This window comes from Schistocerca piceifrons, chromosome 4, assembly GCF_021461385.2.
Source record: "Schistocerca piceifrons isolate TAMUIC-IGC-003096 chromosome 4, iqSchPice1.1, whole genome shotgun sequence".
Classification (NCBI taxonomy): Eukaryota; Metazoa; Arthropoda; class Insecta; order Orthoptera; family Acrididae; genus Schistocerca; species Schistocerca piceifrons.
Window position 1 is genome coordinate 752,217,655 of NC_060141.1, and position 25,123 is coordinate 752,242,777.

The 25,123-nt window shown below is 40.9% G+C and overlaps 1 protein-coding gene across 1 annotated transcript in view; it reads left to right on the forward strand.

Moving 5' to 3' along the window:
* Positions 1-25,123, forward strand: part of LOC124794835 (transcription initiation factor TFIID subunit 1) — a 209,294-nt gene that overhangs the window by 22,944 nt on the left and 161,227 nt on the right. Inside the window, exons 3-4 of the mRNA XM_047258499.1 lie at positions 4,133-4,351; positions 8,357-8,539. Coding sequence (XP_047114455.1) covers positions 4,133-4,351; positions 8,357-8,539 — 402 coding nt within the window. The remainder of the gene's footprint in view (positions 1-4,132; positions 4,352-8,356; positions 8,540-25,123) is intronic.

Here is a 25,123-nt window from a genome sequence, read left to right on the forward strand (position 1 = left end):
TTAGTTGACAATTTTGCCATTTATCGTAGTCCTCCATGGACTTGTGTCATTGAGCGGCACCTTCAGCGATGTCTTGATTGTCTTTACCAGTGGAGCATGGCTTTCGTTTTTCCACTAACGTTTTGTTTTTGTGAATTTCTGGTGGCATAATTGGTTTCTTCCATCGTCTTCACACCTTGGGCCTGTTGCTCTTCCATTCGTTGAAACTATGAAATTCCTGGGGCACAAGCTCGATAGGAAACTTTGTTGGTCCTCCTATGTGTCTTAAGTGGCAGCCCACTGTATGGGATCCCTCAATATGCTATGTGTCCTCAGTGGTACATCCTGAGGAGCAGATCAAACCACCCTCCTCTATTTGTACTGGTCCCTTGTCCGTTCGAAACTCGACTATGGGTGATTTGTTTATTCGTCTGCACGTCCTTCCCTTTTATGCTGTCTCAGCACTATCCACCATTGTGGCATTCGTTTGGCCACTGACACCTTTTACACTAGGTTGAGAGTCTGATGCATCATCTGCTGAACTACCACTGTCCTACAGCTGTGACTTTCTCCTCAGCAGATAGGGATGCCATTTGTCTGCCATGCATGGCCACCCATCCTACGCCTCCTCTTTCAATGACTCCTTTGATCACCAGTATGGGGTGCCTTCCTCTTCTCCGTTACCTGCTGGAGTTTCCTTTCGGTTCTTATTCCGGCAGCTTAGCTTCATGCTACCCGCCACTTTCCTGATATATGCGAACCCTTCACCACCTTAACTTCATGCGGCGACCTGTGTTCACCTAGGCCTTCGGTTGCTTCCTACCAACACTACTCCAGCCTTGCTCTTTCGCTTTCAGTTTCACGACCTTCGCACGGAACTTCATGTTAGTACCTTTGTGTACACTGATGGCTCCCGGACTGATCATGATGTTTGGTGTGCCTTTGTCATTGGTACAGACGTTTTTCGTATCAGCTTCCATAACACTGCTCAGTATTTACAGTAGAGCTCTTTGCCCTGTATCAGGCCACACAGTACATTTGGCTCCACTGGCTTTTCAATTGCATCATCTGCTCTGACTCTCTGTGCCCTCCAAAGCCGCTATGTGCTGTACACTGCCCATTCCTTAGTGCAATGGGTCCAGGAAAGCTGTCACTTGCTCACTATTGATGGAGCTACTGTGATGTTAGTGTGTGTTCCTGGTCACTTCGGTCTGACAGGAAATGAGGTTGCTGCCAGGTTGCAGTCCTCTTACCTCAGTCTGCTAGTTCTTACATTACCTCTGATGATCTCTGTGTTGCTGTCTGTTGGGAGTTGGTGTCACGTTGGCCTTACCATTGGTCCTCCCTTCATGGGAAGATGCTCCTTGTTATTAGGCCTCTCTCTCGTCTTGCCGTGACGAGATGATTTTAACGAGGTTGTAAATAGGGCGCTGTTGTTTTAGCCATCACCATTTGCGAAGTGGTGGTCTCCCACCACTTTGTGCTCATTGCGCTCAACCTTTGACGGTCTGCCATTTCCTGTACATTCTCATTTGTGTTTGCTGTCTGAGTTATCGACCGCATTTTACTTTTTATCCATTGTAGCAATATGGCAAAGGACATTTAATTTTATTTCAGGACCTCCCGTTCTCTATGGCATATTGTATAGACCTTTCTCTATGTCACTGTTTTTAGCTGTCTTACCTTCCGTCGGTTGGGATTAATGTGTAGTCATTTTTAACTCCTCTCTTTGTCTTCGTGTTCTCCAGTTCTGACATGGACGCATATGACACTAGTTTTTGTACCCTAAAAGAAAGCAAAGCAAACAATGCAGAAGGTCCAGGCAAAAGAGATGCCTAGATTTACAAGTTAAATGACGCATTAACAAATCTAGTCTTTGAGGACAACATACAGGGTTCTATTACTTAATAAGTCTTGGAGGCACTCACATATCTATGAACCTATCCTGTTTACTCATGCCTTTGTTATCAGTCTGCTGTGGGGCACCATGTCAAGCACTTTGTGGAAATCTAGGAATGTGGAATCTACCTTTTGCCCTTCATCCATGGTTTGCATAATGTTGTATGAGAAGAGGGCAAGCTGAGTTTTACATGAGTGATGCTTTCTAAATCTTTGCTGATTTTTGGACAGAAGCTTTTCCGTCTCAAGAAAATTTATTATATTTGAACTGAGAATATGTTCAAGAATTCTGCAGAAAACCGATATTAAGGATTTTGGCCCTAGTTTCGTGGGTCAATTCTTTTACTTTTCTTGTATACAGGAGTCAGCTGCACATTTGTCTAGCTTTTTTTTGCATAAGTATTACAGCCTTCATCCATTTGAACCTGCTTTGCTTACATTATTCTTGCCGAGGTCTTCCTGTACAATTTTCACCACCTATGCTTCCCTCCATTACCAAGTGATTGTTTCTTGATGCATCAGGATGTTTCGTATCAGCTGATATCATTTTTAATCAATTTGTATAATTTATTTTCTTCCCAGTTCAGTTCAGTACCTTCTCATTACAAAAAATAACCTCCACAAAAAACTTCCAAACGTTTGAATTTGTATTTGATCTTAACAAATTACTCTTTTTCATCAATGCTTTTTTTTGCTGTTGTTGTCTTCTTTTTATATCGTCTCTACTTCAGCCATCATCGGCTATTTTACTGTTCAAACAGCAAAATTTATCAACTGCTTTTAGTGTTCTTTTGTAATGTACTTCTCTCAGTGCCACCTGATATGATTCAACTACACCTCATTACTTGATTTTCATCTTATAACCTCTTTTCCAGGCACTATCCATTCTGTTTACCTTCTCTTCCAAGTCCTTTGCCATTTGTGACAGAATTACAATCTCATCAGCAGATCTCAGAAGTATTTATTTTTTCTCTTTTCAGATTTCTGCTTAGTTTTCTTTACTGCTTACTCAATGTACCAGTTGAATAACATTAGGGGTAGGCTTCAACCCTGTCTCACTCCCTTCTCAACTACGGCATGCCTTGCATGTCCTTTGACTGGTGCAATTGCAGTTTGGTTTTCTGTACAAGTTGTAGATAGTCTTTCACTTTCTGTATTTTATCCCTGTGACCTTCAGGATTTCAAAATGTTTATTCCAATCAACGTTGTCAAATGCTTTCTGTAAATCCATGAATTATGTAAATGTGGGTTTGACTTTTTTAAATCTTATCTTTTAAGATAATTACTAAAGTCAGTATTATTGGAGCATTTCTGCATTTTTCTGGAACAAAAATTAATCTTGTACCAGGTTTTTCTTTTCTTTCTTTTTTTTTCCTGTCAGTATTTTGTAACCATAAATTACTGAAAGATGGCTTGGTTGTATTTACACCTCTCGGCACCTGCTTTATGTTGAATTGGAATTATCACATTCTTCTTGAAACCTGAGCGTATTGCATTCCATTTGGAATAGTTCTGTTGTGGTATGTATTCCAAAGGCTCTCAATGGCTCTGAGGGAATATTGTCCACTCCGGGTGCATTTATTTTCATGACTTAGTGCTTTCAGTGCTGTCTCAAATTCTTCTCACAGTATCATATCTCCCATTGCATCTTCATTGTTTCTGTGTCCTTTTTCTGTAATATTGTCTTCAAGTTTGTGTATAGCATGGCATTAGAACAAAAAGCACAATTTCTCTCAAGTCTGTCTCTCATTTTTTTCCTGTCAATTTCCAGCAATTAATTTTTAGTGTTCTGAAATTTTAGCGATTTTCTCACTCCACATACGCCTCAGTTAATCTCAGTTTTAACAATTTTTACTTCTGTTTTCTTCTTCTCTCTTCCGTATTTCCCTTAGGATTTCATTTGTTCAGCTCTGTAGACAACAAGGTAATTGCTCACTTTTGAAGTACATATTGCATTAAGTCAACCAGTAGAATTTTGGTAGATTAACCAGATATATGTATAATGTTAACTTGATTTTACTGAAATACTTATTGACGTTCCGTTGTTTATTATTGGAAATTTTTGAAAAACCGCAGATTGTTAAAGATTTGTTGACACCATGAGCAACATGTGGGATTGTGTAGTCTGTGAATCCATTCAAACTTTGTTTATTTGTGATAGTGTTAACTATGTTATGAGAAGATATTATACTAACAACCCTGAATAGAAAAAAACTAAGTCTTAATTAAAAACTGAAATTAACTCTTTTGCCAGGTTCTACGATTTTCTCGCCTCTTTGGACCAGGAAAGCCAAGCAGCCTGCCTCAGATTTGGCGTGGTGTTCGGAAGCGGCGCAAACGTAGGAAACAGCAGTTGCAACAAGATAATTCTGATTCAGGATCAGATCAGGATAATATACATGAAAGGAAAAGGGGATGGACATTTAATTATGGTCCACCTCCACCTCCGGAGATGTGTGAGTCTGATGATGAGGTGAGAACAAAATTTGTAATAATTCCTGTCTAGCCATATGGAATTAAAAAAAGAAAGAAGAAGAAAAAAAACAACAGAAGCTTCAGTTTGTGTAATTATAATTCTGTGCGAGTTAGTTGAAAACTGTAGTGTGCTACTTGCAGTAATGTAAGAAGTGTTGTGGTCTTTATATGAGGGAAACATTCCACGTGGGAAAAATATATCTAAAAACAAAGATGACACACACACACACACACACACACACACACACACACACATATCCATCCGCACGTACACAGACACAAGCAGACATTTGTAAAGGCAAAGGGTTTGGGCAGAGATGTCAGTTGAGGCGGAAGTACAGAGGCAAAGATTTTCAGATTTTCATTTTCATTTCAGCCTCATGTTACACTTTCCACCTTCTAATACCATGTCACCTTCACAACATCCCCACAACGGCCCCATTAAGTTTTATTTACATTCCCTTTGCAAACATGCCTTCGCCCTAGTGAGATTACGCTCCCATATTTTATTTACTCAGTCTTGTCTGACATTTGGCATTACCCCCAAAGGCCTCACACTTAAAGTTCCCATCTCTGGCTCTAACCCTTCTTTCCATCAGTCCCTATACCAGTTCCAACTGAACAATCCATTGCCCTCACCCACCTAATCCTTCACCTACACATCAACTCAGCCAATGAACACACCCGTCAACTCCTATCCTTAATAAAAGTCCTCAATCTTTCCTCTCCCTCATCCCCACCGGCTGTTCAGAGCATCCTCCTACAGGCCAACTGTAAATTAGAACAGCATGCCACCCTCCACCTCAAAAAACTATCCAATCTCCTGGTTTCCCACCTCCGGAAAGGCAACTCACTCACCCTTCACAACCTTTCCAGCAAACCTCAACCTCCTCTCATTGCACACAGACCCAGTCTCTCCCTTCTACTCAATCTCCCACTTCCAGCTCCACTCCCCCCAAAACCTCAAAATTCCAATCAACACAATCTGGAACCACAACACCCCAATTCAGTAGTTAACCTTTCCTCCAAACCTCTCTCCCAATCCGAAACCTCTGTCCTATCCAAAGGCCTCACCTTCAGCCCTACTCCCAGATTCAACCAAACAGCCCTCGTCAAAGATTTACTGTCCTACACTCGTACTCTCTGCTGGAAATATCACTTTGCCACGAAGAAAAATGATCCTAATCCTACTCCTAATGATCCAACTCCCCAAGACACTATCCGAATTGAACCCTGCCTGGAACAGTTTCGTCCTCCGTCACAGCGAGACCCACCTCCTCTTCCTCAAAATCACCCTCTACAAACCTTCCAGGAATTTCTCACCTCCAGCCTTGCCTCTCAATCCTTCTTAAAAAAACCTTAATCCTACTCCCAACATCACCACTGCTGAAGCCCAGGCTGTCCGTGATCTGAAGGCTGACCGATCCATCGTCATTCTTCCGGCGGACAAGGGCTCCACGACCATGGTACTTGATTTTCGGGAGTATGTGGCTGAGGGACTGCGTCAGCTTTCAGACAACACTACATACAAAGTTTGCCAAGGTAATCCCATTCCTGATGTCCAGGCGGAGCTTCAAGGAATCCTCAGAACCTTAGGCCCCCTACAAAACCTTTCACCTGACTCCATCAACCTCCTGACCCCACCGACACCCCGCACCCCTACCTTCTACCTACTTCCTAAAATTCACAAACCCAATCATCCCGGCTGCCCCATTGTAGCTGGTTACCAAGCCCCCACAGAATGTATCTCTGCCTACGTAGATCAACACCTTCAACCCATTACATGCAGTCTCCTATCCTTCATCAAAGACACCAACCACTTTCTCAAACGCCTGGAATCCTTACCCAATCTGTTACCCCCGGAAACCATCCTTGTAACCATTGATGCCACTTCCTTATACACAAATATTCCGCACGTCCAAGGCCTCGCTGCAATGGAGCACTTCCTTTCACGCCGATCACCTGCCACCCTACCTAAAACCTCTTTCCTCACTACCTTAGCCAGCTTCATCCTGACTCACAACTTCTTCACTTTCGAAGGCCAGACATACCAACAATTAAAGGGAACAGCTATGGGTACCAGGATGGCCCCCTCGCACGCCAACCTATTTATGGGTCGCTTAGAGGAAGCCCTCTTGGTTACCCAGGCCTGCCAACCCACAGTTTGGTACAGATTTATTGATGACATCTTCATGATCTGGACTCACAGTGAAGAAGAACTCCAGAATTTCCTCTCCAACCTCAACTCCTTTGGTTCCATCAGATTCACCTGGTCCTACTCCAAATCCCATGCCACTTTCCTTGACGTTGACCTCCATCTGTCCAATGGCCAGCTTCACACATCTGTCCACATCAAACCCACCGACAAGCAACAGTACCTCCATTATGACAGCTGCCACCCATTCCACATCAAACGGTCCCTTCCCTACAGCCTAGGTCTTCGTGGCAAACGAATCTGCTCCAGTCCGGAATCCCTGAACCATTACACCAACAACCTGAAAACAGCTTTCGCATCCCGCTACTACCCTTCCGACCTGGTACAGAAGCAAATTACCAGAGCCACTTCCTCATTCCCTCAAACCCAGAACCTCCCACAGAAGAACCCCAAAAGTGCCCCACCTGTGACAGGATACTTTCGGGAACTGGATCAGACTCTGAATGTGGCTCTCCAGCAGGGATACGACTTCCTCAAATCCTGCCCTGAAATGAGATCCATCCTTCATGAAATCCTCCCCACTCCATCAAGAGTGTCTTTCTGCCATCCACCTAACCTTTGTAACCTCTTAGTTCATCCCTATGAAATCTCCAAACCACCTTCCCTACCCTCTGGCTCCTACCCTTGTAACCACCCCCAGTGTAAAACCTGTCCCATGCACCTGCCCACCACCACCTACTCTAGTCCTGTAACCCGGAAGGTGTACACGATCAAAGGCAGAGCCACGTGTGAAAGCACCCACGTGATTTACCAACTGGCCTGCCTACACTGTGAAGCTTTCTATGTGGGAATGACCAGCAACAAACTGTCCATTCGCATGAATGGACACAGGCAGACAGTGTTTGTTGGTAATGAGGATCACCCTGTGGCTAAACATGCCTTGGTGCACGGCCAGCACATCTTGGCACAGTGTTACACCGTCCGGGTTATCTGGATACTTCCCACTAACACCAACCTGTCAGAACTCCGGAGATGGGAACTTTCCCTTCAGTACATCCTCTCTTCTCGTTACCCACCAGGCCTCAACCTCCGCTAATTTCAAGTTGCTGCCGCTCGTACCTCACCTGTCATTCAACAACATCTTTGCCTCTGCACTTCCGCCTCGACTGACATCTCTGCCCAAACTCTTTGCTTTTACAAATGTCTGCTTGTGTCTGTGTACGTGCGGATGGATATGTGTGTGTATGTGTGTGTGTGTGTGTGTGTGTGTGTGTGTGTGTTGTGTGTGTGTGTGTGTGCGCGCGCGAGTGTATACCTGTCCTTTTTTCCCCCTAAGGTAAGTCTTTCCGCTCCCGGGATTGGAATGACTCCTTACCCTTTCCCTTACAACCCACATCCTTTCGTCTTTCCCTCTCTTTCCCTCTTTCCTGATGAAGCAACCGTGGGTTGCGAAAGCTTGAATTTTGTGTGTGTGTTTGTGTTTGTTTGTGTGTCTATCAACATACCAACACTTTCGTTTGGTAAGTTACATCATCTTTGTTTTTAGATATATTTTTCCCACGTGGAATGTTTCCCTCTATTTTTGTCAAGGACAGTTCAGAGAAGCACACGTTTGAAGTTAACAGTTTCTTAATATAGTTACTCTGATGTATTGTTTGTCCTAAGCAGGCAAGGTAATACTGAATTGTAGTGGTTCTTTTGTGGGCATTGCTTAGATGAATGGATTACAGGCTCTCTTAGAATACGATGTATAAATTTTTAAGTGGGCATGTAATTCACAGAAATTCCTTTTGACAAGTGTGGTTCAGGAATATAAACAAATTAGGAATGCATCTTTATCTTCAACAGGAAAAACTGTTATGCCCTGCAGAAGACAAATCACAGGGGGTGAAACAAGATGATGGTGACAACAACAACATGGGGCCCAGAGTTGCAGACTGGAGATTTGGACCTGCTCAAGTCTGGTACGACATGCTGGAAGTTCCAGAAACTGGAGAAGGTTTTAACTATGGCTTCAAAGTTAATGAAAAGGTAGTTTTATATTTTAGGTAGTTATATAAAAATTGTCAAAGTTTTAGAAATTTTTATACATCTTCCTGATTCATTTTGAAACTACAAGGGAAGAATGTTATATTTCTTTTCAATAGGCTTGTTGTTGTCCAACCTAACATTAATTATTTCCAACTTTAAAGCTCTCTGCTTGTTGTAGCACTTGTAGTTTGCATATTTAGTTTTGTGGTTGACCAACTTTCCATGTAATTCAGTTTGAAGAACAACAAAATCCTAAATGAAATAATTAACTATAAGTTTGTAACTGGACATGTCACTCTTTATCTTTGCTGCATACTATTTTATTAATTTCATTTGTGTTAGAAACATCTGGCTTAATATTTTAGCTTGTGCCATGACCAGGCTGGTTAGATGCACACACTCTACAGGATGTTTCCCATGTTATCATATGCCTGTTGCAAATGTGAAGAGGAGACTGAATAGAATTTACTATACTCAGCAGGGCTAGACCCTAAGAATGCATGCTGGTACTGCTAAGTGTGTCATCATGCATGACCATGCACAACAAGGATGTATAATTTTACTCATACTTAAAATGCCTAGTGGACAGATTTACACGCTGGAATTTCCTGTAAAAGTCTCTAAATAAATAACTAATAAAATGACGTAGTTAATAAGTATCTGTTGATAAGTAACTATGGTTGTCAAGAAGTCTGACTAAATGTAAATGGTTTATAATGTCAAGAATGTTATCCCTCTTGTTCCAAATCAACATCTGCATTCATATCTGTACCCACTCAAATTTTTCTGCTTTATTGCTGTGGTCATTTGTCAGATACAAAAGAAAGTAATATGTCACTTGGTTCTTTTTAGAACATACCATATCAGAATTTTGAAATGAAGCCTGATTTTGATGCACACTGCCTGTGTTGTACCAGCTGTTACTTCAGTTCAGTGAGAATCTCCATTATACTTTTGTGTTGACTAAATCCACAGTTATGATGAGAGACATAGCTTGTCTTCAGATCCTTGCTATTGCCTCAATTAATCACACCAGTCATGGATTCAAGACACTCAAGAATCTGTTAAATTAGTTACATCCTGTGGGCTAAAGTATATATCTATAATATCCTTTCATGGAATCTCAGCCTGGCATCTGCGTTGTGTAGCCCTTTCACTTTAATTTACTCCTAGATGTTTAACAGTTGTCACTGATTCCAGTGACTGACGTATGCATAAGTGATTGAAGGTTATACGATTGGCAATGAATGAGCCATGTGAGAGAGAATTTGGTGATGTTGTACCGAATGAAAATAAACACGTTGGTACAGTGGTGGGTTCTTTGCTTTACTCCTGGAGGGCGTCAAGTGAATACTATAACACATAAAATATTAGAGCACTTTATTATGATGTAGACAAGATGAATTAGTTAGCTTTTTTCAATCAGATTTCAAAAGAATGTCATGGGTATCCATAACTGTCTCTCACCATTAATGTATCATTTGACACTGACAAGATACAAGTCTCTTCTCTCAAAGCATAACTGACAATAACATGTATATCCAGTGTTCACACCTTTGCCCTAGTAGAAAAACAGTGTTGTTGTATTCATGTATGATCATTGTCTGGGCTAAGAGGTACTGTGCTAAGTCGAAAGTAAGAGAGCGAAAGCGGTGGCATATTGAAACACTTGTATGGATGGCTACCCAGTGTTGCTCATTTGTCCATGTGGATAACAGCGACTATCCTCATTTGTGGTTTCATCCGAAGCTCGTGGTCTAGTGGCTTGCATTGCTACCTCTGGATCACGAGGTCCCGGGTTCGGTTCCCGGCCGGGTTGGGGATTTTCTCTGCCAGGGGCTGGGTGTTTGTGTTGTTGTCATCATTTCATTATCATCATCATTCATGACAGAGGCTGGCTTGGACTGTGTAAAAAAAATTGGACCGTGTAAAAATTGGTACTTTGTACGGGTGCTGATGACTGCGCAGTTGAGCGCCCCACGAACCAAACATCATCATCATTTCTGGTTGTGTTGTGATGTACCAGACTGGCATTGGCACCTCGGTCTTTAAACGACACCATGTGTGGCAAGTGTGCTGCATGTCCTGGGATGTGATGGCGGCACACTTGGCATGGTTAGTGCACCAGTTGGTACCTTCGAAGGAGCCGATGAGGCTGACCTCATTGAGCTACAAACGCATAGGTCATTTTTGAAATACTGTGCAGTTTTGCTTATTAGGGACTGGAAGAGCATCCTGTAGTTGAGCTTGTCGATGCCACTTATGCAAGGCATGCTCTTTCTTGCCTGCTAGGCAGTGAACTGCTTATGCATCTCCTTTCCACTCATTGACTTGTGGGCTATCTCCTGTGTGGAGGCTTAGTTGGAAATGATAGAAGTATCAGTGATAGCCATGAATATCTAGGAACACACATCTGAAAAGATTTAAGTTGGCGTTACCACATAAAACTAGTAGGAATTGCGGATACATGATTGGGATATATTGGAAGAATCTTAGTAGTAGCAAACATGGAGGATATTGTTTCTAAATGCTCAGGTGCACCTCAGAATATTGTGATCTAATACTAATGGAAGAAAGGAAAATATTGCATGTGTTAAAGAGAAGCTGTAAGTTTTGGGTAAATGGTAATAGGAAAAACTTTGAACTAAACAAAATTGTTTAGGATTGTTTTCTATTGAATATGATATGATAGAATGAAAATTGGGCAAAATAACTATTGAAAATAATGATAGTATGAAGAAAACAGAAACTTACATTGGGTAGACAGCATGTTTCAGAAGTTAAAATGATTTATGGCACAGGAACTAACTGTAAAGAAAACTTATATGGACATCCAAGATTTCTTTGAATGTTTGTTCATCTCAAGATGTGTAAAATGTTTCAATAAAATTGTTTTTGTTGATTGTGTTACACAACTTTGATAAATTTTAGGAGTAAATCTTCTTCAGCAAAGAAAACACACACACATTCACCCAAGCAAGCACACCTCATGCACACTTCACCACTATCACCAGCAGCTCCAACCAGAATGCAACTGTCACATGAATAGCAATCTGGAGTGGGACGAAAAAGGGGGAGGGATAGCAGGGTTTCGTGGGGGGAGAAATGAGCGCTGCCTGGCGGGTCATGCAGGGACTAGATGGTGGCCCAATTAGACCGCCAGATTGCAGTGTCAGGTGGGATGTGGGAAGAAAAATGTGGACTGGAATATGAGAGGAACAGGGAAGGGGAAAGGATGGATGGATGCATTCATTAGCAGAGGGCAGTACACAGTGAGGGTGGGGAATATGAAAAGGGAGGAGGTGATAGGATTCAGGAGTGGAAACTGTTGAGTGAAGTGTTAGGGAGCAGTAGGTTACTGTAAGTTGAACTGGGATAATTTCAGTACCTGAGAATGTGTTATAAAAATAACTCCCATCTGTGTCATTCAGAAAATCTGGTGGTGGAACGGAGGATCCAGATGGGCTGTGCTGTAGACATTGAAATCAAGCATGTTTTGTCCAGCTGCATGTTGTGCCACAGAGTGGTCTGCTTTGCTCTTGGCCACAATTTGGTGGTGGCTGTCCATTCCGGTATTCAGCTGGTTAGTAGTCATATCTTATCCTTTTAAGGGAAGGTATATAAACAAATCCGCAGCACAGCCATGGGTACCCACATGGCACCCTTCTGTGCCAACCTTTTTATGAGCCATTTGGAGGAACCCTTCCTAATTCCCCGAAACCCCAAACCCATGGTCTGGTTCAGTTTCATAGATGATATGTTTGTGATCTGGACTCATTCCTTTACAACCCCGACACCTTCTCTCCTGTCTGCTTCACCTGGTTCTCCAGGTTCTCCTCAAAGCAGAGTGCCATCTTCCTAGACATTGAACTCCTCCTCCTTGATGGCTCCATCCACATGAAACCCACCAGCCACCTGCCTTTTGACAGCTGCTATCCCTTCTATACCAATAAATCCCTCCCATACAACCAGGCCACATGGAGATGGCTTATCAGAAGTGACAAGAACTCCCTTTCCCAGTATACTGAAAATCATACCTAGGTGAATGTGGGTAATTGAATTAATAATCTATGAGAAGAAATAGTTAGGTGTGTGACATATGGACATTTGAGTCAGTCTGTGAAGTGTGCTTGGATAGCCTAAGGGGTAGGGTGAGTGCTTGCGATAAGCAAGAAATCCATGTTCGAGTCCCAGTCCTACACAAATTCTCAAGTCATGTTAGATAGTACCGGGTGACCAAAAAGTCAGTATGCTTGGAATGACATGGGGTTTTATTAGAACCACCACATATTGCTAGGTGCATGAAAGATCGCGTCGTTTGGTGATGATCGTGTGCTTAGCCACCACTTTCGTCATGCTTGGCCTCCTGGGTCCCCTGACCTCAGTCCGTGCGATTATTGTCTTTGGGGTTATCTGAAGTTGCAAGTGTATCGTGATCGACCGACATCTCTAGGGATGCTGAAAGACAACATCCAATGCCAATGCCTCACCATAACTCTGGACATGCTTTACAGTGCTGTTCACAACATTATTCCTCTACTACAGCTATTGTTGAGGAATGATGGTGGACATATTGAGCATTTCCTGTAAAGAACATCATCTTTGCTTTGTCTTACTTTGTTATGCTAATTATTGCTATTCTGATCAGATGAAGCACCATCTGTCAGACATTTTTTTAACTTTTGTATTTTTTTTGTTCTAATAAAACCCCATGTCATTCCAAGCATGTGTGTCAATTTGTACCTCTCTATCTACATTATTCCGCGATTTATTCAGTTTTCAAATTTATACTGATTTTTTGATCACCCAGTACATCTATACATGTTGCAGCTAAATTGCCAGAACTCTCTGGGATTTTCGGATAGATCCTGTGGCAGGATTGACTGTGAATGGTGTTATAGGCTTGATTTGTAGTATATAGTATGGATGCCTAATTTGCCATTAACTTCTTCTGCATTCATCTTCAGTAGAAACATTGTATTAATCATTGTTTATGCGACATCCCCCAAAAAGATTCATTAAACCATTGTTTTATTTATTATTTGATACATACTTTTGTAGACTTTAACTTGTGGTATGTCTGAGCTTTAACTGTTACTTTTAACAAAATATTTTCATTTGTATTGTTAAGTAGAGACTTACTGATTGTCTATCATTTCTGGCAAATTTAAGTAATCTCTTGTCATAAATTCTCTCCTTTGGCAGCCATCGTTGCTGTGATGATGAAATCATGGTCACTGATCCAAGTCTCTTTGATAGCCATCTTTAGGAGGTTGAGATAGTTTGAAGCCAGGAAGCCTAAATTATTTCTCTCACATTTGAGCTATCAAACTAGTTGCTTGAGTTAGTTTTCTGTTAATGCATTCGATATTACTTCACAAATCTATGCCCACAAATGCTGATTATTCTTGTCCCTGTGAATTTGCAACAGCCAACATGTTGTCAAAAATTTGTTCTTTGGGTTTCAGCTGACTTTCAGTTACGATTGTTATAGTGGATGACAGTTTTGTTACAGTGTGTTCAGTTGTATGACTTGACAGTGGATGTTTTGGTAGTTAATAACGAAAATTTTAATTTTAACTTTCTCCCTACTTGATATCTTGTTGCTTTTAATAATTGGTTTCTCAGTTTCCGGTGTCTCAGTGTTTTGCTTAATATGAAAATCACCCATATGTGCTCTATAATCTGAGTGATCTTCTTCTATTTATATATCCAACATTTTAGTATCTCCACAAAAATGGAACATTATTTTTAATGGTCAACATACTGCAGTACAGCAGAGATGCCACTAAGTTCAAATCTCTTACTTTGAAGGAACAGGAAGGAAGACAGAATCATGAACTAGTGATAAGTCAAACAGGCCAGTCCAAAAGTCCAAAATAATTGCAAAATCATATGTTGCAAACAGTGCATGGCTTGGAATGATGGCAACATACTGCAGTGACCTGACTTGATTGTGGTAACCATGCCTGCTTCACACATGATTCACCCTTGCAGTGGCCACATGCCAGGGAGGACAATTTTGAGGGATATCAGCACTATTCTTGCATGATATTTTCATAACATGACTCATTATCTTCATTAAGTGCTACCTGAGACTGCTTGTCGAGTGGAACATGTCCAGTATTTGCACCTGCTCTCCCCCCCTTCCATTGTCAGTCCCAGACATTCTGTCTGCAGTCCACTTCTCTGTTAGAAGTATCCTTAGGCATTTGCTCATTGGCTCAGAGTCGACTGGCATTCTATTTTTGGTCTACTGCAGTTCCAGATGTTCTCTCTGCAGTCCACTCCCATTAGAAACATTCTTAGGCATTCCCTCTTTGGTTTGGTGCACCAGTGTTTTGTTTTGTGTCCCATGCACCCGTCTGCGCACTGGCATTCCATTTTTGGTCTGATGCGGTTCTAAGTGTCCCCGTTACTGTCCACTCCCATTGGAATTGCCCTGCGACGTTCCATCTATCATCCTGTGCACCTTGTTCTCTATCTGGGGTTCATTTCCCATGTTCATACCCTCAGTTCTTCTTTTTGTGGAGTTCTGCTGCTGATCCTGTTGCGTGTTACTGAATTGGTACCCAGTGTTCCAATTCATGAGATTTTTTGTCACATTTGTCTTGATATAATCTGTTATAACACTGTCCCTGTATCTGGGGGGGTCTCTTCCAGAACCCTCATTTCATCATGGTTCACAGAGTGATTGAGTTCCACACTGTGCTCAACAATGGTTGATGTAGCTGCCTGTCTTAGTCGGCTGTGTCTCTCATATTCTTTGCATCTGATGTACACTGTCCTTGTTGCTTGGACAGTGTACAAAATGCCACATTGGTAAGGTGTATTATAAATTCCTGGTTTTCGTAGTCCCAGGTCGTCTTTACATTTCCCAGTAATCATCTTATTGTGCTAGGTGGACAGAACTCATGCTTGGTATTGTGCTTCGTGAGAATCTTGCTGATTTTGGTGAAATAGATCCTGCATATGACAGATATGCCACAGTCTTTGCCTCATCTTGCTCTTCTTCTAGATCGTGTGACAGAGTGGCTGGTTGAAGGGTGTTCTGAATCTGTTTCTGTTGCCAAACTATCTGGATCTGATAAAGTGTGTGCCCTGTGGACATATGCCTTCAGAATCCGATTCTTTTGTACTGGGTTGTGACAGCTGGTGGCTTGCAGGTATAAAGCAGTGTGTGTAGGTTTGCTATACATACTGTGGCCAGGCAAGCCATCTCCTTTTGATAAATACATCCAGTTAAGGGAAGTGGCTGTTCTTTTCCAATTCTATGGTGAATGTAATATTTGGGTGGCATGCATTCAGGTATTCCGGAAACTCGGTTGACCTCATCCCTGCCATGAGGCCAGATCACAAAGGTATTGTCCATGTATGTGAAGAAGCATGTGGGTTTGTATCCAGCCATGTCTGATGCCTTCTCTTTAGTTTCTCCATGAATGTATTGGCAACCACTGGAGACACAGGGCTGCCCATGGCAACACCTTCTGTCTGCTCATAATATTGATCCAATAGAGAAAATACGTTTACATCGGTATATGCCTGAAAAGGTCCAACATAGCAGTCTCAAGTAGCACCTGATAAAGATAATGAGTCACATTGTTCAAGTATTGTACAAGAATGATGCTGATATCCAGCAGAATACCTGACCTAACACCCCGAGATATCAATAGATTGCCAGGAAAGTCTGAAGAATTAGAAGTATAGAAATCTTGAAAAGTCAGTGATAGTGGAACAGAGCATTAAGAAGGGGCACAAGAGCAACTTGTAGAAAATGAAGATTCTCTCCCACACATCAACTTACTGAGATTCAGTAATAAGAGAAGCGGAAGAAGTATGCATGTGCAGTAACAGTTTCAACATAGACAAATTTTATGATCTGGGTGATGCCTTGATACAAGCACTTGGAACAAGGCATTGTCAAAGTAATAGAGAAAGGTCAGGGGATAGGTGATGGTAGGGTTGGTTCCATTCACCTTCCACCCCTTAATCACTGTACAGTGAGAGGGGGAGGCATACTGCCACAGTACCAATTTCCTGCAATTGTATTTGTGTCACCCTGTCGATAGAATTCAAAGTAACATCATCCAACCAATGACAACCTTAAAAGTCTTAAACTTCACTCCCAGCACCCAGCCATCTTCTGACGAAGAAGATAGTGATAATGTTCCTTACATTTTAACTCCAAGCTGATGGATTTTATAAAGGATGCCGCCACAAAAAACTTTGATGTTATATTAGTACAATCAGCCTTGATGATACAATATTCGCTACATAATTTACAATGTGTAAACTACATTTAGAGCATATTCTTTTGTTAAATGCACAGTTAAAATCAACAAAATTACATAATTGAGCAGTCATATTGAAATGAAATATGGTCCCATGGTTGCCCAACTTTATTGTTCCTCCGAATCCTTTCAAAAATCTTAGTATGGTGTTCCAAGATATAGAGCTTGGTTTTCTGTCTGTCATTTCTCAAGTATGTATCCACTGCTAATTAAGAAAGTACATACTTTGTTTTAGCTCGTGCATAAAACACATCATTGTTTTGAATCAACTTCGTTAGGGATGATCCAGGTGCATGACTGTGACTTTGTCTCTTTTTCAAATTGGTATAGCCATATTTTGTTACCAATTATGAGACTCAATATAAATTTGTTGAACCAATAAAAGTTCATGTCTGGATAAGGAATAATACTCAAATGTCAATCTCAATTGCTCAGAGCAGTTGAATGACTAAAGAGCCACCTCAGTGATATCCTTTTGTTTCAGCCTTATTGTTAAAACTTGTGCAAAAAATTAGTGTTCCATAGCAGATTTTTTATAATAATTTATTTGTGAAATGAAATGTAAACTCACCATATAGGGGAGTAGCTGAGTTGTAGATAGGCACAACAAAAAGACTGTCACACAATAAGCTTTCAGCCAACAAGGCCTTTGTCAAAAATAGAACACACACACACACACACACACAGTCTGACAGTCTGTGGCAGGTGTGTGTGTGTGTGTGTGTGTGTGTGTGTGTGTGTGTGTGTGTGTGTGTGTGTGTGTGTGTCTTTTTCCTACTTTAGAAGAGGGCCTTTTGGCCAAAAACCTAAATGTGTATGTGTATCTGTCTTTTGGTGTGCCTGTCTGCAGGTCAACATCTTCTCTACATGGTGAATAGCAATCTATGTTGTTCATAATTGTAGTTATTCCAGCCTGGATTTTCCAGTGTATGAATTATAATCAGTTGTTTATTTTTGCAAATTCATGCACAAAGGTGCTATGTACTTGCAGTATGCATTACAAAACCTGGCAACAGGAAGTCAGTAAGGAACAATTGAAATTTAAAATAGTTGCTGTAGCATTGAAGCTAAATGTGGGTGTAGATATGGAATCTGAATTATAATGGGTACTGGCAGCTGGAGTTAATATTCCAGAATACTAATAATGACCTACAGGCAGTTGGTAAGTGAACTATGAAGACAATGGCCTATTAAGAGATTCAAGGGACATTAAGGAGTCAAAGATAAAGTGGGAGAAAGGTAGAATAAAAATGTTCTAGATCCTAACTCAATACAACACACAGTTGTAAGAAACAAACTGTGTATTAAGTCATGGCAGGACAGCACAAGCACAATACAGTTTAGAGAATATCCACAAGAGTGCCGGCTGGAGCTGATACGTGGCTATGTTGGAAGCATTTGCCTACCAGGGTCAGCTTGCTATCAGCATCAGGTGATAGAGGTGCTGGGCCAAAGTCGGTGGCCTCTGGTGGGGGGAGGGGGAGGGGCGGGGCAGAGCAACTAAACAACACGCTACTCAAATGTGCATGTAGCACCATGGTAGTGGTCATGGAGGTGCAGTAATGTGCAGGCTACTACACTCCTCCTCCCCCCTTGGGGAGGGGGGAGGGGGCAAAAGCGACCAGATACCAGCACCTCCGCAGTGCGGTGATGGTTGGCACATCCATATGATCTGATTAGATTAGATTAGATTAGATTAATACTAGTTCCATGGATCATGAATACGATATTTCGTAATGATGTGGAACGAGTCGAATTTTCTAATACATGACATAATTAGGTTAATTTAACAACATACTTAAGTTAATATAACAACTTTATTTTTTTGTGTTTTTTGTTTTTCTTTATTTTTTATTTTTATTTTTTTTATTTTTATTTTTTTAATATTTTTTTCTTTTTTTTCTTAATTTATATCTAAAAATTCCTCTATGGAGTAGAAGGAGTTGTCATTCAGAAATTCTTTTAATTTCTTCTTAAATACTTGTTGGTTATCTGTCAGACTTTTGATACTATTTGGTAAGTGACCAAAGACTTTAGTGCCAGTATAATTCACCCCTTTCTGTGCCAAAGTTAGATTTAATCTTGAATAGTGAAGATCATCCTTTCTCCTAGTATTGTAGTTATGCACACTGCTATTACTTTTGAATTGGGTTTGGTTGTTAATAACAAATTTCATAAGAGAGTATATATACTGAGAAGCTACTGTGAATATCCCTAGGTCCTTAAATAAATGTCTGCAGGATGATCTTGGATGGACTCCAGCTATTATTCTGATTACACGCTTTTGTGCAATAAATACTTTATTCCTCAGTGATGAATTCCCCCAAAATATGATGCCATATGAAAGCAATGAGTGAAAATAGGCGTAGTAAGCTAATTTACTAAGATGTTTATCACCAAAATTTGCAATGACCCTTATTGCATAAGTAGCTGAACTCAAACGTTTCAGCAGATCATCAATGTGTTTCTTCCAATTTAATCTCTCATCAATGGACACACCTAAGAATTTGGAATATTCTACCTTAGCTATATGCTTCTGATTAAGGTCTATATTTATTAATGGCGTCATACCATTCCCTGTACGGAACTGTATGTACTGTGTCTTATCAAAATTCAGTGAGAGTCCATTTACAAGGAACCACTTAGTAATTTTCTGAAAGACAGTATTGACAATTTTATCAGTTAATTCTTGTTTGTCAGGTGTGATTACTATACTTGTATCATCAGCAAAGAGAACTAACTTTGCCTCTTCATGAATATAGAATGGCAAGTCATTAATATATAATAAGAACAACAAAGGACCCTAGACTGACCCTTGTGGAACCCCATTCTTGATAGTTCCCCAGTTTGAGGAATGTGCTGATCTTTGCATGTTACGAGAACTACTTATTTCAACTTTCTGCACTCTTCCAGTTAGGTACGAATTAAACCATTTGTGCACTGTCCCACTCATGCCACAATACTTGAGCTTGTCTAGCAGAATTTCATGATTTACACAATCAAAAGCCTTTGAGAGATCACAAAAAATCCCAATGGGTGGTGGTCGGTTATTCAGATCATTCAAAATTTGACTGGTGAAAGCATATATGGCATTTTCTGTTGAAAAACCTTTCTGGAAACCAAACTGACATTTTGTTAGTACTTCATTTTTACAGATATGTGAAGCTACTCTTGAATACATTACTTTCTCAAAAATTTTGGATAAAGCTGTTAGAAGGGAGATTGGACGGTAATTGTTGACATCAGATCTATCCCCCTTTTTATGCAAAGGTATAACAATAGCATATTTCAGTCTATCAGGGAAAATGCCTTGTTCCAGAGAGCTATTACACAGGTGGCTGAGAATCTTACTTCTCTGTTGAGAACAAGCTTTTAGTATTTTGCTGGAAATGCCATCAATTCCATGTGAGGTTTTGCTTTTAAGCAAGTTTATTATTTTCCTAATTTCAGAGGGAGAAGTGGGTGAGATTTCAATTGTATCAAATTGCATAGGTATGGCCTCTTCCATTAACAGCCTAGCATCTTCTAATGAACACCTGGATCCTACTATATCCACAACATTTAGAAAATGATTATTAAAAATATTTTCAACTTCTGACTTTTTGTTCGTAAAGTTTTCATTCAATTTGATGGTAATACTGTCTTCCTCTGCTCTTGGTTGACCTGTTTCTCTTTTAATAATATTCCAAATTGTTTTAATTTTATTATCAGAGTTACTGATTTCAGACATGATACACATACTCCTGGATTTTTTAATAACTTTTCTTAATATAACACAGTAGTTTTTATAATTTTTGATAGTTTCTGGGTCACTACTCTTTCTTGCTGTCAGATACATTTCCCTTTTCCGGTTACAAGAAATTTTTATACCCTTAGTAAGCCATGGTTTGTTACAAGGTTTCTTACGAGTATATTTAACTATTTTCTTGGGGAAGCAGTTTTCAAATGCATTTACAAAAATGTCATGAAATAAATTATATTTTAAATTGGCATCAGGTTCACGGTACACCTCATCCCAGTCTAATTGCTGTAGGCTTTCCCTGAAATTTGCAATTGTTAAATCGTTGACTGAACGTACTACTTTGGAGGACTGTTTAGTATTGCTGAATGGAGCTATGTCATATATTGTAACTAGCTGTGCACCATGATCAGAAAGACCATTCTCAACAGGCTGAGCATTTATCTGGTTAAACTTATCTTGGTCTATAAAGAAGTTATCTATCAGTGAGCTGCTATCCTTTACCACCCGAGTAGGAAAATCAACGGGTGTCAAATTGAAAGAACCGAGTAATACTTAAAGGTCATTTTTCCTATTACCCTCTTTCAGAGAATCTACATTGAAGTCCCCACAAATAATAATTTGCTTCCCCCTGTCTGACAGATAGCACAACAAGGAGTCCAAATTTTTCAGAAATAGATGAAAATTTCCTGATGGGGATCTATATACAGTTACAATTATAAATGTGCCTTTATTTAATTTAAGCTCACAGGCACATGCTTCTATATGTTTCTCTACACAAAACTTTTTTGTTTCTATACTTTTTGCACAATGATAACTTTTGACATATATGGCAACTCCTCCTTTCTCCATATTTTCTCTCATTACATGTGCAGAGAGCTTATATCCACTTACATTTACCTTATCCATATCAGTAACAATGTGATGCTCAGACAGGCATAGTATATCTATTTCATTGTCAGCTTCTAAATCTTCTAAACAAACCAGAAGCTCATCTACTTTATTCTTTAAACTCCCAATATTTTGATGAAATATACTTACATTATTTTTAATTATACTTTTATGAGAACCTTTCCTTATTCTAACATTTGCAGTACTCTCCTGTCTGAGTTTCTCATTGTGCTTAGGCCTAGTTCCTATACCAGTGGTCACATGGTGTTCAGAGAGGCAGATTATGTCAACTGGGTTGGGTGACTTTAATTCATCAATGCAATTACCTAGGACTGAGATACAACTTGGTGGAGATAAAATTTCTGGTGATTGGTGAAAATTTATAATTGATAGCTGTGATTGGTGATCAAATGTGCTAGAATTGTGCTGTTTAATTTCTTTCCTAAACTGAAGACTTGTTTCAATCCTGACCTCTCGTAGAACTTGACATCTTTCTGTCTTACCTATCCTAAAAAAGGTGCTGCTCCAACACCTGTAACCACTGGTATTTTACCATTCATGGCAGTGCCTCCCCCCCTTAAATTTTCTGCTATTACCCCAGCCAGTTTCCCCTTCCCTTTCCTGTTGAGATGTAGGCCGTGCCTGGTATAGTCCCACCTACTGAGATAATCAACAGGAACCACACCAATATGAGCCCCCGCACCCGACCCAAGCAGCTGTTCCAACTCCAAATTAACTCTCCCAACAGAAGAGTTCAAATGAGGCCGGTCATGGCGTCTCAGGACAGATACAAATTCAACATTGGTGTGTCTCGATGCTGACGCAATCTTTACCAGGTCACACTCTATACTGTACCCAGGATCTCTGTCGATGCTGTTCCCTGGCCCTCCCACGATAACCACGGTGTCTTCCCTGGTAAATCCTTTACAGAGTGACCTAAATCCTCTGTCACCTGATCCAGACTAGCACTTGGTTTGAAAAAATTTGTGACCTGGTATTCTGGTCCTAATTCCTCCTGCAGAAGTTGGCCTACACCTCTGGCATGAGAACTGCCTAACAACAAAACTTTCTTCCTTTTCGATGACTTTCCTACATTCTTTTTCAATTTCCTATTGAAAGTTTGTTGTGTCCTGTCTACACCTACCTCTGCTTCAGGCTCATCAGTTTCTAACTGAAGCAACAGGTCAAACTTATTTTTGACATTCACCACAAAACTGTCAGACTTAGTTCTAGGCCTGTTCCTTCTGCTACCTGTTGCCACTTCCCACCTCTCTTTGCCCTTCTCCCTCCTTAACCTGTCCAGATCTTCCCTAGCCTGATCTAGCTCAGCCTGAAGGGCAGCAATTTTCCCCTCCTGTTCCACTATTTTCCTATCTCTGCTGCAAATCCTACATAACCACTGATGAGCCTGATCCACTTTCCCAACACCCACGCCACTGCAGTCCCCCCAGTGAAAAAAACTACTGCATCCATCACACCAAACCCCGGAACTAACAATTCTACGGCAAGTCAGGCACTTCTCACTCATGGCAAAAATAATACTTTAGCTAGAATAAATCAATTAAATTACCGAAAATCAAAAAAGACATTACAAGAAGTAAGCCTATTCACAAATGTATATAAGCAAGTTTCTGATTTAAAATTCCGCTGTTTTTCTGAGATCTGTATTAAAACAATGAAGGTATACGCTGTTTATTATATATTTCACTCGATGGAATGAAAAAAAGGACAATTAAACGAGATACTTTAACTTTGATTCTCCAAAAGCGTTACGAGAATTAGGCCTATAAACAAATGTCTATAGGCAAGTTTCTGATATAAAGTTACGCTGTTTTTCTGAAATCTGTATTAAAACAATGAAGTTATGCGCTATTTACGGTAGTTTACTTATTTGTTACCGAGAAACTAGTTAAATTACCGTGAAACAAGAAACAAACACGTTTACAAAATTTAAGCCTAAGCGCGACTTCGCGAAGTTACGATCTTTTCGTGTTTTCTGAAAAAATACGCAAAGAAAAGTCAAACCTTTAATGGCAAGACTAAACGATACACTAATGCACGTATTTAATTTGTTGTCGGCGTTAAACTAAATTATATTCCTGTCTAAATCACTTAACTTTTTGGAAATGGTTTCTGGCGTCACTTACTCGGCAGCCATCTTGGCTCAAAAGTGATTGTCATGTGCATGAACAGTTTCTGTTCCACACAGACCATTGAATAGGTGCAGAAGTGACATGAGGTTGGAGATGTGCACCTTCCACCCCCTCCAGGAGAGCAGGCAGATGACTCTCACACATCATAGGCATGGGTCATGTTGACATCGGACTCTTCTCTAGATGCCTTGAGCTGGGGAGCAACGGTGTGTGGAGGTAATGTATGCAGTCCCAGTAGGTGGGCAGCAGGCACCGTCATCAGTCTAGGGAGTGCCTGCATGAACGTAGGAGGCGTCTGTAGGTACTCCAATGAAGCTCTGGCTTCTCTCCTGTAAGAGATGGCACTCCAGGGGTGTCAAGAGGCCGAGCAGCATTGTCTGTGTGGGGCTGGTCCACTGTCAGAGCAGCCAGGGAGCACATCGGGACGTTGGGTGGACAGAGCCCTGGTAGCACGCTGTCCACAGCAAACTAGGAAGACGGTGGAAAAGACACCAGCACGGAGGCATCTGTGTCCACCCAAGGGTGCAGTTGATTGTAGTGGTACACCACAAAGTGTTTGTAGGTATGCACCCTGGACATATTGTGCCACTGCTGGCTATGGATAATGCATAGAATCCAATATGCATGTCATCCAAACCCAGAGGCTCAGACTAGAGATTGTAATACAAACTGTGATGACATTGGTGTCTCAGCAGAACACCTGACAAGCAGCAAAAGGTGGAGCAGTGTCTGCAGCTGCCGACTTGTTATGACTTTGCCCTAATTCTTGCCCCCCAGTTGAAGTCATTCTGTAAAAATGGAGAAAGAATGTAAGGGCCTTCTCCACCAGAAATTGTGTAACATGTTTTTGTTTTGAAAGTTTTCATGAGATTGGATTGCAGACGAAAGGGAGGTGCTGTGATGTGCTGGGTGCCATTGTGAAAGCAAAAAATCTGTAAAGGATTGAGCCAAAAATTGAGACCAATGCCCAAAATCACAGTGCAAGTTAGGCCTTTGACAGAAAAAGTTTTTGATAGCGCCTCGACAGTAGCGTCTGCTGTGATAGATAGACAGTGAGAAACATAAGGAAACTTGGAAAAAGCATCAACAACAAATAATGAAGAAGTGTCTAAAAAGGTACAGCAAAGTCAGTATGAATTCATTCTCAAGGTAGTGTGGGCACTAGCCAAGGGGAAAAAAAGCAGTGTGCAGTGCAGCCTATTGTTTTAAATAGTTGCGACAAGAAGTCCACCATGCTATCAATACCAGGTCAGAACATGTGCCAAGGTGCCAGGAGACTCCCCTATGACCTTGATGTAAAAAGTTGAGAAACTCCCTATGCATTGTTGCTGAAATCAGATCATGGGGAGTACCCTCTATTGGCTAGAGAGTGACACCAACTAATGGGGAAAGACTTGATGGAAAGTGTAGAAGTTCCACACTTGGTCAGATGCCCAACCCAGTGGATGCTCAGGCCACATGTGTTGGATCATATGTACAACTTATTTTAGTGTGCTGCTGTGGATGCAAC